The following is a 12,897-nucleotide window of genomic DNA, read 5'->3' as shown; positions in this document are numbered from 1 at the left end:
TCATTCTCGATCATTATATCATAATATACGTATATATATGTATAAGGAGATCATCGTTACCTATCTGTTTTCTTGCCGGATTCCTGGAACATGGGAAACCTATAAATATGTACAAAATTTTACATTCTGAAGATTGCGCGACTGAGCTAACATGAAATTTGTACGGATAATAAATTCACTTCGAAATTTAGATGAATGACACCAAAAAAGCAGAAACTTGATTAGTTACATTTCCAATCGGAAGAAGGAACATAACAGAGAAGTGAGATCCATCTCCAAAGCCTGTCATACCAGATTCTCTCAGCATCAGAAGTTGTTTCATCAGCTAATTGAGGGATAAAATCAATATTCGAATTTTCGATTTGTGGCATCCCCGTCTACGGCGTAACAATAGTTTCAATAACTAAATTTCAATAATTTTTGACATGTTGAATCTAATAATAAAGCCTCTGTAAATATAAAAAAAGTGTCCTGCACTGCAATCTGCAACAATAACATAAAAATCTTAAAGCATCTGATTTTAAGATAACAAAACGTAAGATATTACAAGGAGCCATTCAGAATTTCTGTTCTATAATTTAAAGCTCACTTCAATTAAAATTGAATCAAATCTGGTCACTGACATAAATCAAAATTGAAAAAATTTGCTATTACATAGAAAAGCTTTTAATTTGAACATTGAAATGGAACATTAATTACATTGATAAAGATTGAAAAACTTTCAACACACACAAACAATACACACAGTATATATATATATATAAAATGTAGTACAAAAGCTTCAGGAAATGAACAAACCACTGGAGGAATTTGCAGACGCATGAGATGTTCACTACGATTAAATGATAATCATGAACTATTTCTGAGTTCAACATCTTCATATGAAAATATTAATTCTGACGAAATACTCCTGCACCTCTACAGTCTACACGTTCACAAATGTGACCTTACTGGCTTGCTACATCCAGATTAACCACTGTGAACACATCACCTCCTGGAGAAGTTGGGTGTAACGGCGTGCGTAGCCTTATCTTGGAGCGGGTGTTCCAAAACTAACCAACAACCTTACTCCTTGACAACAGCCACCTTGCTGCCACCAGAACTACCACTACCACCAGGAGTAGGGGTGGTAGTAACCACCCTGGCTTCAAGTTTAGCAAGTCTAGCTGCCTGCTGGCGCTCACTCTCCAGGATCTTGTCTCGAGCTGCTTTTAGTTGCAGCGACTTGGTGGAAAGTTTAGATGTTCTCCGCTGGATGTTGGTCATCTCTTTCTTTATCTGTGGAGTTGTTCATGTCAAAATGTTGTATCTAAAAACCGCAATATCGAGTGTTCATTCGGAAAAAATGAATATTGTTATAATTTGATTTGATATATTCCTTCAATGATTGATAATAGCCAGTCCTACCAGAAAGAATTATTTCAATCGGGCACTCAGTGACGGAGAAATAGGCCCCAAACGTATAAGTACTTACTTTTTATGGCAGCTTACAGATAACTAATAGGAGGTAGAGTTTGTTTGATCAGATGACACTCACGTATTTTAATTATACGAGTTTAAGCTATTTAAGGCATGATTGACGTGTGCGATCTGAGCAATGAGACCGCCCATTAATTATGCTAATATTGTTTAACCAATAATTGAAACAATTATGCCGTTTTGGTGACCAGCAAGCGTACCTGTAAAACTTTTTGTCTGTACTGCGGAACTTTAATCATTATCTGCTGAACCTCGCTGAGAGCCGCTTTAGCTGCCTCTACTCGGGCTGCTTCTTCTTCTAGAACCTTCTCCAGCTGTCCCTACAAGATACAGGCTGTAAGTAACGAAATAGCCCGAGATCCGGAAGCAATGAGCAAGAATCTTTTGATTGCTGGTAGAAACTAGAAACGATCCAATAATTACAAGCAAGTTCCACAACTAACCTGACTCTCAAGAACCTCCTGTGTTTTAGCCAGGATTGCCTCCTCAGTGGGCTTTATCATGAGCTGTACTCCTGATGTCATGTGGGACACGAACTTCTCCTTCTCCTGGAAAGTGATAGTTTTGTAGTGGAAACTTGAGATAAGAGTAAGAAAGAAGTGGCAACCAAAACTGATAGTCGTAATGTGTTTTAATGTTCTTGTCTGTTGTCATAAACACGATAAAGCACGAGAACTAATAGTACATATTGTTATATATTATATGTATGTAGTACTAGTAGTACGACTTTAAGATCATAGTAATTAGATGTACTAATATACTAATTATGGATGGAAAAAGTTCCGTGAAGCCAACATATTAAACGACCAGAAAGAAAACGCAATTGTTTCACCGAGCACAGCCCACATACTGAACGGTTAAAGAACGCTTAGTGTCTTTCCATTTGATCTTTCGAATGATTGCTATCGCTATGATTTTTTAATTTCAAGAAAAATAGTCATGAAAAGTTTTAAATTCTTTATTTTTTAAAATCCCATGGCAATTTTCTTACTTCATCAGAGAATTTGAAGGTAGTTTCGGTCGCCAGCTCCTCACGAAAAGCCGCATTTTCCTGGGCTTGCCTCATACCAGTAGCATGAATCGTGTAGGCAGAAATAATACTCATTATCTATCAAAGGTGCAGTTTGCTTACTCCGTTCCCTGGCCTAGTCTTACTTTAACAAAGTTCTCGGACTGAGCTAGATATTTGGAGAAAAGAGAATCCTTCAATCCATGACACTATTAATCCATTACGCAGGCTTTGTTCTGATCCAGATCATATCTAAACAAGATGTAAATGTAAAAACAAAGAGGAAAAATACGAATCAGTAAGAATCAGTAGAAATTATCTGGATTTGAATAATTCGTCTGAGTCGCGGGAGTGTTTGAGGTAGACGATTTAATACAATTCATCGTGGGTCTCCTTCAAATCATATAATACGGCCCCAGTATTCATGACAGCTTTGATTCATGATATTCACATTACAATAATTTGCTGGGACGGTGATCTATTAGTTTGCAGATATAGAATATAGATGCACTATCGAGTGAGTAGGCATAATTCTAGTAACCGACTGGGAAGATCTTCACCCGACTCCGAGGCCAGGGAGAAAGCCTTTGCACGAGCCTTGCTAGGATTTTTATCAGTCAGAATGTTTGGGCTGGAATCGGACATAGAAGTGATTTTTCAAAATTTTTAGGATTTCAGGTTCCCTTCTCTGCTTTTGATAGTATAGGATCATAATCAAAGTTTTTATCTTTGGCCTGAAACATCGAAAAAATTATATCGCGAGTTTTCCAGTCGGTTACCGCTTTTTATCTTAAAAAATCAGTATTTCAGACTCTAGAAAGCTGCAAGACTGCAATAAGAACGACAACTACAACAGGTAAAGATATCAATGGAAGTATTGAAGTAACTTGATACAATTTTATAATTGTATAATGCCAATTTATTGATCAGATTAGTAAGACTTTCACTACAAAGCTGGAATCAAATTAAATTCGTTTATCAAGAGTTTCGTACAAAATGAAAGGCAAAGTTTCAAAAACCCTTTAACAAAAGTAATATCACTTTAAATTAAAACTGATACTTCATCTGATAACACGGAAAGTAAAACAAGTTTTAATCCCTGACTCCAAAAAACGAAAACTAAATCAGTCCTTTTATAAACTCTATCTCTTCATCTCTCCTCATTTCTCATTCCTCGGATTTCACAAAGGAGATAAACTACTCATTCAGATTTAAGTTTCTTGTGTGCCGCCCCTGCCTTGTCAATCGCACTTTCTCTTGGTTGCTGTAAACCTCTCTTGGTACTGATAGAAAACAAGATTGAGATTTCGAAGCGAATATGAATAGAATTCGGTGAAAAGGGATATTTTCAGTTAAAACCTTAAACTTACAACAATAATCGTATTAAAGATAGCCGAATCCTACACGCATGTTTATTGTTTACCTTATCGTACCCATTCATTTCTCTAAACTTTCTCAGATCAATAGGGTTAGCCTCCAAAGAGAGGGTCGAGATCATCGAACTGGGAGTGGAAACTTTGTTATTGGAGTGTTCGGGCAAAGAATATCACAAATAAAGATAAATCAACGTGTCTTAAGTGATGGAAGTAATTGGGGGGGTAACCATATTAAAGTATATTGAAATGTAGGTTTTTTCAGATTTTGGCCCGGGGTATACTTTAATATACTTTAATATATTTATATACTTTAATATGCTGTCGGGATTCTAGTCTATTAATACTTTTCAAACAAAGTTACAACGAATTCTTCATGTAGTGCATCCTTGGTTTGGACAGAATATGCCCTAAAGTTAAAGTCTCATACAAAAATATTGAAATCAAATCATTTGCATTAGACTTAGAGGCCAAAAGCTATCTATATTCAACTATCTCAAAACATAATATTTCCCGGGTAACAGAGTAGATTACTGTGGGTACATTTTACAAGTCAAAGGTTTGCTCCATTACTAGGGGCAAGGAGTCTATCAGCACGAAGTGTACTGATCTGTCCTCCTTCAACAATCCCAGCTGTGAGTAGCTGCAGTTTTCTGTTTTCCTGTTATTTAATCCCCCTTTTTAGCTTTCCCAAGAAACTTTCTGAAATATTGTGCGTTTTTTCCTGATCTCCTGATGACATTGTATGAAAATTCGAAGGATTGTTATCTGTAAGGATGTCAAAGTTGCTGCTTTAAAAATTTGGGTCACGTTATACAAAGCCACACTACGAATTACAACTCAGACTAATTCTAAATCGAAAATCCATGATACAGATTTTAAAATGTAATAAAATAGGGATCACATATGACTTGAGATCTCTAATAGAACCTCCTTTCTAAATAAAGTTACCCTAGGTTTTGGTAAGGTAGACCTACGGGCGTACTGCGCCGAGAAGTTCCGAATAGTTATGCTCCAAGTGGGTCGTAAATACCCAATACCCGCCGAAAAGTACCACGCATGGGGACTGACCACCGACGGAATTAGAGCCATCAATAAATGCTGGACTAGGACTTACGGTTTGTGGAATTTTCAGATTTTCGTTCGACACGGAGAACTTTACCAGGATATCGGTATAAACCTAATTTGATCGAGAAAAATTCAAACATTCAGTATACAAACAGGTATGATCAAACAAAATATGACAAATGGAAACTTTTCAAACTTATCTTAGTATTTTAATATCACAACTTTATCATATCATGTTAATAAAAGTAAGCTCACTAGACCCATTTCACTAGTCCCTGGTTCGGGAATTATAAGACCCAACGTTTGCACACTGACTTTTGGTCCCCCCCCCCCCCTGAATAATTCTTAAGATTCTTTCTGTATGTATGTCTGTCTGTTGATCGGTGTTGTGGTAATTACGTTGTGTGTTGTACATTTATATCGGCTGTATCTTCGGTTAAGATGAACATTTTTTTATGCGATTAAAACTTTCTTTCAAAGAACACTACTACTACTAGCATCATCCCTGTTACCACGGGCTTTCTAGTATTTCTATAATTATCATGCAAGTTGGGCCAGTTGCACTAGACATGGGACAGTTTAGCTACTCAACATGGTATTTAATACAGCAAGCTTTCACGTAACTCGGAGGAAGAACTACATCTCCTTCCCTAGGCTCGCTCTTCAAGAGGGAAGGAGATTAGCTCTAAGTTATTAAATATTAGCTTCCTGTAGGTGGCGGTGGGAAGTGACAACGTGACCAACCTATGCCCCCTGTCAAATTTTGAGAGTTTACTAATCAACCTCGGTTGCATGCACCATCGCTCCTTTAACTACCTCAACATTGACACCACTAAAACATAATATATAAATCTTCACTCCACTATCCCCTGATGATAAAAACACATTGTCTGAATCAAACAACCTGTTGTTACACTTATATTATGTTTCCAGAACCTCCTCCAGAACCTCCTAAGTACTGTGTTAGTCAGTAATGGTCAATTTTACAATCTTATTTATAAAAGGGTTAAAAACACTGCTCAACAAGCTTAATAACCATTTTCAATTCTTTCTGCCACTCCTTGACATACATTAATCAAGGAATTTAGATACGATTTAACTCCATAGGTAAAGCTGTAAATATTGTGCTATACTACAGCATGAGCAGCTTCAGTGACCAAGTTTATTGGTAAGATCCCAAGTCCTGATGAGATCTGTCGCTAAATGTCTGTCTGTTGTCAAAATACATTAACGTAAAACTTATTAATCACAATTTTAATGTTGTAGTCAGCCTGATATGATATATTGTGATAATTCCGAGTAACTACGCTCTCATTTTATATCAGTGTTCTAACATGTACAAAAAAGGAATTTTTCGGATCCGGGCCATGTGATTACACTACGGGTTATATGTATAATTCCACGAGCAGTTGACTGTTGAGTAATTATTAAAAAGGAAGTTGATTAGACTTAGAACTCTGGAGCGTGCTTGAATCAAGATAACCTAAATTGCTTCTACGGATGTGAGAGCTTATTAAATTAAAAGCAAAACTTGAGTTGAGTAGATATGACGTCATGCACACCCTCATTGTGTAAATTTTGCTGAATTTAATTGTAATAATAATAAATTGAAATTTAATAACACCGCTTTTAAGATAAAACTTATACTCAGCAGTGTTTGAACTAGTCATCCCAGAAAATATCATGAATACTGAGTTAAGAAGATAAATTATGCTTGAAAATATATCGTCAATACTAAAGCCAGAAAATGGTACTTAAATATATTACGCAAAGATCGAATACCAAATATGACCAAAATAGTTATCAATAACGTTTTTCAAGTTCATCTAGGGACAGTTTGAAAAGGTACGTTTTGAGAAGAGCTTTAAAAGATTCCAGGGATTGAGCTAAGGAGATGGTAACAGGCAGACGATTGTAGATCTTTGGATCTATAATTGATTACCTTTACAATATTATGTGGATGATGAGAAAGTGATCTGTTCAATCAGTGTCAAAAGACCCTGTATGATTAACATAAACATTAAACAATGAAATGATAATAAAATCCAGCTTCGCCAGCTTTGGGACTGTATGTCATTTAGTTCTCCGTATTGTCACTGTTTTACTATGTTATAGTTGCCAATAATGCTGAAAATTTTGGGTATATACTTTAAGGGGTCGTTCACATATTACTTAATATACTTTACATACATGTTACATGTTACATGGCGAGATCTCCATCCAAAAGGATTAGTCTGCGTCATCTGCGTCATTACTTTGTATTATACAACTTCGGCGGGTAATATTTCTCCATCCTTTTCGATCTGCAGCCAATCTTCTCATACAATCAATCGTGAGTCCATTACGATCCAATCTCTGCTCAGCATCTTCAATAAATACATCATTTAAGCTCTTCCTAGGCCTGCCTCTTGATCGTTTCCCATGCTTGGGTTTCCATTCAAGTAGATAGTTAGGTAACCGATCTTCAGGCATTCTACTGACATGTCCAAACCAACGTAGCCGTTTTGTTGCTATTATGTCAGTAAGAGCAGTTATTGAAGCCCTTCTTAAAACATCTTCATTTCTTACTCGATGGAACCACCTCACTCTCAGGATTCTGCGTAAGCAGTACTGATGGAAAGACTCTAATCTTCTTGTCTGCACTTGAGTCGTGTTCCATATCTCACTTCCATAGGTCAGAATGGTAAGAACAGCTGCGATGTAGATTCGCACTTTGTTGTTAATGCTTATGTTCTTATTCTTCCAAATGTTATTGAGTTGGTTAAAAGCTCCGGTTGCTTTTCCAATCCTGACACTTATTTCTTTATCGATCTTGCCATCCGATGTAATTTTGGCACCCAAATAAGTGAATTGAGTGACCTGCTTTGCAGAGTTTCCATCGACAGTAATATCTATGGTCCTATTCTCTGGGAGTGGGTGCTGCGACGTATCTTTCCCAATTACCATGATCTCTGTTTTCTTTGCGTTCATCTTTAAACCCCCAAGCCCACAGTATTTCGCAATATTGTCCGTTGTTTCTTGCAGTCCCTCGACAGTGTCATCCATGCCTGCTATGTCATCAGCATAGTCCAAATCAATGACACATTTTTGTCTGTACTGAAGAGTAAAACCACGCGATATATTTTTAAACTTCTCGGCAAGTTCTAATCCCCAGTTAAGTACAAGGTTGAAAATGGGGGGCCCTTGCACATCACCTTGTCCAGTCCCCGAATCGACATCAAACCATCTTGTCAATTCCCCATTGACACGAACTGCACTTTCAGTTGCTCTAAAGAACGCTTTGAAAACATTGATGTATTTTGTTGGAAGACCATAATGTTCAAAAGCTTTCCAAATAAAGTCACGATTGATTGAATCAAAAGCAGCTTTAAAATCAATAACGTTTATATACAAAGGGACGTTGAATTCTATACAATTGTGTATTATACAATGAAGGGAGTATAGCTGATCTATACAAGAACGGTTTCTCCTGAAACCACACTGATTTTCTCTAAGTAACTTTTCAAGCCCATTACTTAGTCTTTTTAACAACACGATTTGAAATAACTTCGATACTGTGGAGCGTAGAGTTATCCCTCTGTTGTTGTTGCAATATGTGAGGTCCCCTTTCTTTGGGATGATGGTGATGATTCCTTTCCTCCAATCACTAGGAATATCCTCACTTTTCCATACAGTTTCAAACAAATCTTTTAACCAAGGCAGAAGTCCAGGAGAACCGTACTTTAACTGCTCATTTGAAATTTCATCAATTCCAGCACTTTTGTAGTTCTTCAACTTCTTGATAGCTTCCTCAATTTCAAACAAGGACGGTGGCTCATCATCATTACTAAGATATTCAAAAGAAAGTACCTTTTCGTCCTCATCCAATAGAAAGAAATCCACCGCATCTGCTGCTGGCGTTAAGAGTTCTTCTTTAATATACTTTAATATACTTTAATATACTTTAATATACTTAAATATACTTTAATATACTTTAATATACTTTAATATACTTTACGTTACGACATGGTTATGACATGGTCATTACATGGTTAAGTTGTGACATGGTCATGCTGTCGGGATTCTAGTCTATGACCTAAAGTTAAAGTCTCATACAAAAATATTGAAATTTAATCATTTTAGGGGCCAAAAGCTATCACATTTTGTTTGTGTTTCCAAATATGGGCATATAGTTTTTGACTCATAACACGGCCATTTTTTGTCCAAACTGGATGAAAATTCGTGTATGAGTTCAGGGGACTAACAACTGGCTTATCTTGTAAATCTTAACGAAGAATATAAATCTACTAATTGTAGGTATATTAAATATATTAAAATGCAGGTTTTTTTTCCGATTTTGACCCGGGGATATACTTTACTATACTTTAATATGGTCCCCCCCCCCCCCCCCCCCCCCCAGTAATTGCTATTATAGTTATAAAATAAATACATCACTAAATAAGCGATGAGAGCAATGAAAAGCTCTTACTTGCTCAAGATCTCAGTAGGAATGCCGGCACACGTAATAGAGTTGTGATCAAGTCGCAGGACTCTGAGAACCTGGTTCTTCGCCAAACCAACCGGTATCACTGCAATTTGTCAGGTTTTTTTTTATAGGATTGCATATTCTGACTCAGAGTCATCGCGGGTCAAGCTTCTCAAGGAAATTGTAAATACTAGTTTTTTATGATTTTCTAAGAAACTGAAAATATTTCAATGTTTAAACTTTAAAAACCTGCGATGTCATTACTGTTCAGATCTATCTCCACCAACTTAAGCTCGCACATTCCATCAGGTATGGTGTGTAGTCTGTTGTTAGATAAACAAATGTAGTCCAACTTCTTTAAACTGGAGATACTGTCTGGGATCTAGGGGAGGGTACTGTTATTATCTCTCTATTAATTTATAATGAAGGGAATGAAGCATGGAGGAAAAGTATCACTCTAGGGTCCGTCTTGTGTAGCAAAGCTGATATTCAGCGTCGCATAAACCTGGGATATGCTGCCTTTAACAATTACAAGAAGGCCTGGAGTGATAAACTGCCCCTAAACAAACGTCTAATACTGTATAATGCTTTAGTCGTATCGGTTCTTATGTACAACTCATCCTGTTGGGCCGTCCCCAAAATATTCCTTGAAAAACTAGATGTTGTTCACCGCAGACATCTTCGCACTATTTTGAATATAAAGTACCCAGGAGTCATCTCCAATAAAAACTTGTATAAACGCTGCAATGCTGAACCATTGTCAGAAAAAGTGGCCCGTAGTCGGTGGAGAATGTTAGGACATATTTTGCGGGGTCCTATTGACGGACCAGCGTTTTCTTCCCTCATTTTTGCCATCAATACACTGGACTTACCAGGGAGAAGAGGAAGACCCCAAAGCAATCTATTCTCGCTGATTGTGCATGATTTATGTAAAAGAAATCTTTATTTGAATAATATCTTTGACCTGCATTATCTCCGTAATTTGAGTTATGACAAGAGATATTGGCGGAAATTGCAATGAAGTTTTTAATTTTTAGTTTTTGTTTTAGGGAAAGATTAGACTCGGGCGTTGTTTTTTAACTATCCCTTGTTTAGAACTTTGATTTAATAAATAATAATAATTTATAAATTAAGTATTTTATCTCTAGTAATTTGAAAATTAATTATCATATTTCTAGTAATTTATAAATTTAGTTATTTGTTTTAGGGAAAGATTAGACTTGGGCGTTGTATTTTAACTTTCCCTCGTTTAGAACTTTTATTTAATACATTTACAATATAAATTAAGCTGTCTCATAACAGATCCTGAGCCCGTACGTCATGTTACTTGTTGAAAATGGTGTCTTTCATAAGCTGTCTCTTTAGATCCTTACCCCAGGTGTCATGTCACGATGATGATCTAAACCTATCATTATCAAAAGATTCAGGTCCCGTGTTAACATTCAGATTACATAGTCCGCGCCTGGTGACGAGTTTTGCACGTGCTCTAATCAAGATTCACGAATAACAATATACAAGTGGCCACTAGTCATTACTAGTCGCTAGAGATGAGTTAGTTCTGCCTAGTATAACCCACCGGGTGGCTTATACTAGACAGAACTAACTGATCTCTAGCAGGAACAAAAGAAAATCGCGATTACTTTGGCCAAAAATCGCGATACCGCGACAAGCCAAACAGGCGACATGTAAAATTTGTCGCAAAAAATGGGAAAAAATGGAGATTCTGCACATGCCGTGATTTCCTTTTGTCCCTGCACCGGTGGGTTACACTAGACAGAACTAACTGATCTCTACCGACTAGTGAGCTGCTAGCTTTGGTTACGAGCGATAAACGTGGATTCATGGTAGGTTCAGCCGGGGTTTGTAGTGTAGTTTACTCAAAGCTTCCAAGTCATGTGTGCGTTTATCAAGAAACATACCAACGTTTGTGTTTTTCATGTATGACTGAATTTGTATTTTCGATCTCCACCTTTTTAAAAGTGTAAACATACAGCAACTCAATTTTCATGTAATCTAAAGTATGTAAAATAAAACTCTAGATCTAGAGGATTATACTGATAACTTAGAGTTATATTCACCTCAGAGATTCTACACCGACTCAGGTCGAGATGTTTAAGGTTCCCACACCGGTGTATGGGGGTGGGCCATTCCATGAGCGGGTTCCCCGACAGGTGTAGTGCCTCTAGTTTACCTAGATTACCTATAGTTTTAGGTAACTCACCTGTAATAGGATGTTAGTTGGGGGAGTTAGTTGGAGGAGAATACATTAGTTTATGTATTGGTCCGGTGCCAGGAAACAAGTTCGGCACGTGACAGTGCTCCTGGTTAAGGACTGTCACGTGCCAGAAAATATGCAGTTAACTTTTCAACATTTAATCAGCAGTATACTCATAATATATAACATGTGCTCCCAATTTTGGTCACAGCCGCCGTTTTCTCTAATGAATATTGATGAGTTAACTGTATATTTTCTGACCTGCCAATTTTCTGACAACACGAGGCCGGGGAGTCATTAAAATGCTAAACATTTGTTTACAGACATATTCTAGGCAGAGTATATGGGCTTCAATGACTCTATAGTGATTACATATTATATTGATTCTTCTCACATTATTATATTCTGGCAAACTGCTGAATTGTCTTGAAGTTGGACTGTAAAACAGGTGCTAATTAATCTCGCAAGATTGTTTATTGATTAGAGCGTGGTAATCAGCACATGATAATATTAGAAAATTCGTTGCAACAAGTCATGGCTCTGCAATTCTTATAAATCATGTCCAGGTTTTAAAGCACTCTAGTTGTTATTGTTGACAACTTCATAGTTTGGTGACTGACCTTCTATCTTATCATCTTACGTAGCTTTTAATCTTACCTAACTTATTCTCCTCTAACTTGAAGGTGCGTATCATCTGCATGCAGCCTATGTCGTCAGGTAACTCTTCTATCCTGTTGTTAGATACGTCCAGAGTACGCAGGTTCCTCCGCAACTCCAGTATGTCTTCTGGAAACTTTATACATGTAAGCCATGGGTAGTGGCACGAAAAAAGGGAGGGGTTCACGATTAGTGCTAGTGAAAGATTAAAAGCTGACATTTTCATATTATGACAATCATGGTGTTTTCAGATTCTGAGCTAAAGGGCCACAAGGTTGGAAAGTTTGGTTATTTGGTTACTTATTTGGTTACTTATAAGTAGCCAAATTTGGTTACTTATCTATTTCATTGTACCTTGTCAAGCTTTTTATTCTGTAGAGACAGCACTCCAGTCTTCTTAGCATGATCCAGTGGAACACTCAGATTGTTTCCACCCATGATTCACTTTCGGTTTCACCTTCTCTGTTTCGGTTTCAGCTTCTCTATTTCAGTTGTAGTTTCTGTTGTTGTTATTTTACGTCTGTTCCATTATCATTAGTTTCAATCTCTCTTCAGAGATAACTTTACATAGCTGCAATGTAATAAGTTGAGTTACTGTACCCTATAGAATGGAATATAATACTCTAATAGA

General features: G+C 36.9%; 2 protein-coding genes across 2 annotated transcripts; both read right to left on the bottom strand.

Annotated features, from left to right (window-relative positions):
• Positions 1-452: 452 nt before the first annotated feature.
• Positions 453-2,755, bottom strand: LOC134817581 (uncharacterized). Its single transcript, XM_063826783.1, has 4 exons — positions 2,471-2,755; positions 1,923-2,027; positions 1,680-1,799; positions 453-1,278 (listed from the first exon to the last, which is right to left on the bottom strand). The coding sequence occupies exons 1-4, from the start codon at positions 2,582-2,584 to the stop codon at positions 1,066-1,068; spliced, it is 552 nt and encodes a 183-aa protein (XP_063682853.1). The 5' UTR covers positions 2,585-2,755; the 3' UTR covers positions 453-1,065.
• Positions 2,756-3,346: 591 nt separating this feature from the next.
• Positions 3,347-12,837, bottom strand: LOC134817579 (leucine-rich repeat-containing protein 57-like). Its single transcript, XM_063826781.1, has 7 exons — positions 12,621-12,837; positions 12,267-12,402; positions 11,473-11,615; positions 9,644-9,776; positions 9,398-9,497; positions 3,912-3,990; positions 3,347-3,771 (listed from the first exon to the last, which is right to left on the bottom strand). Exons 1-7 carry the CDS (start codon positions 12,702-12,704, stop codon positions 3,730-3,732), a joined length of 717 nt encoding a protein of 238 aa, XP_063682851.1. The 5' UTR covers positions 12,705-12,837; the 3' UTR covers positions 3,347-3,729.
• Between the last annotated feature and the right edge of the window lie 60 nt (positions 12,838-12,897).

The sequence above is a fragment of the Bolinopsis microptera genome, chromosome 6 (assembly GCF_026151205.1).
Source record: "Bolinopsis microptera isolate Bmic1 chromosome 6, MBARI_Bmic_1.0, whole genome shotgun sequence".
Lineage (NCBI taxonomy): Eukaryota > Metazoa > Ctenophora > Tentaculata > Lobata > Bolinopsidae > Bolinopsis > Bolinopsis microptera.
The sequence above is the reverse complement of the archived record's forward strand: the minus strand, read 5'-3'. Positions and strand labels throughout refer to the sequence as shown.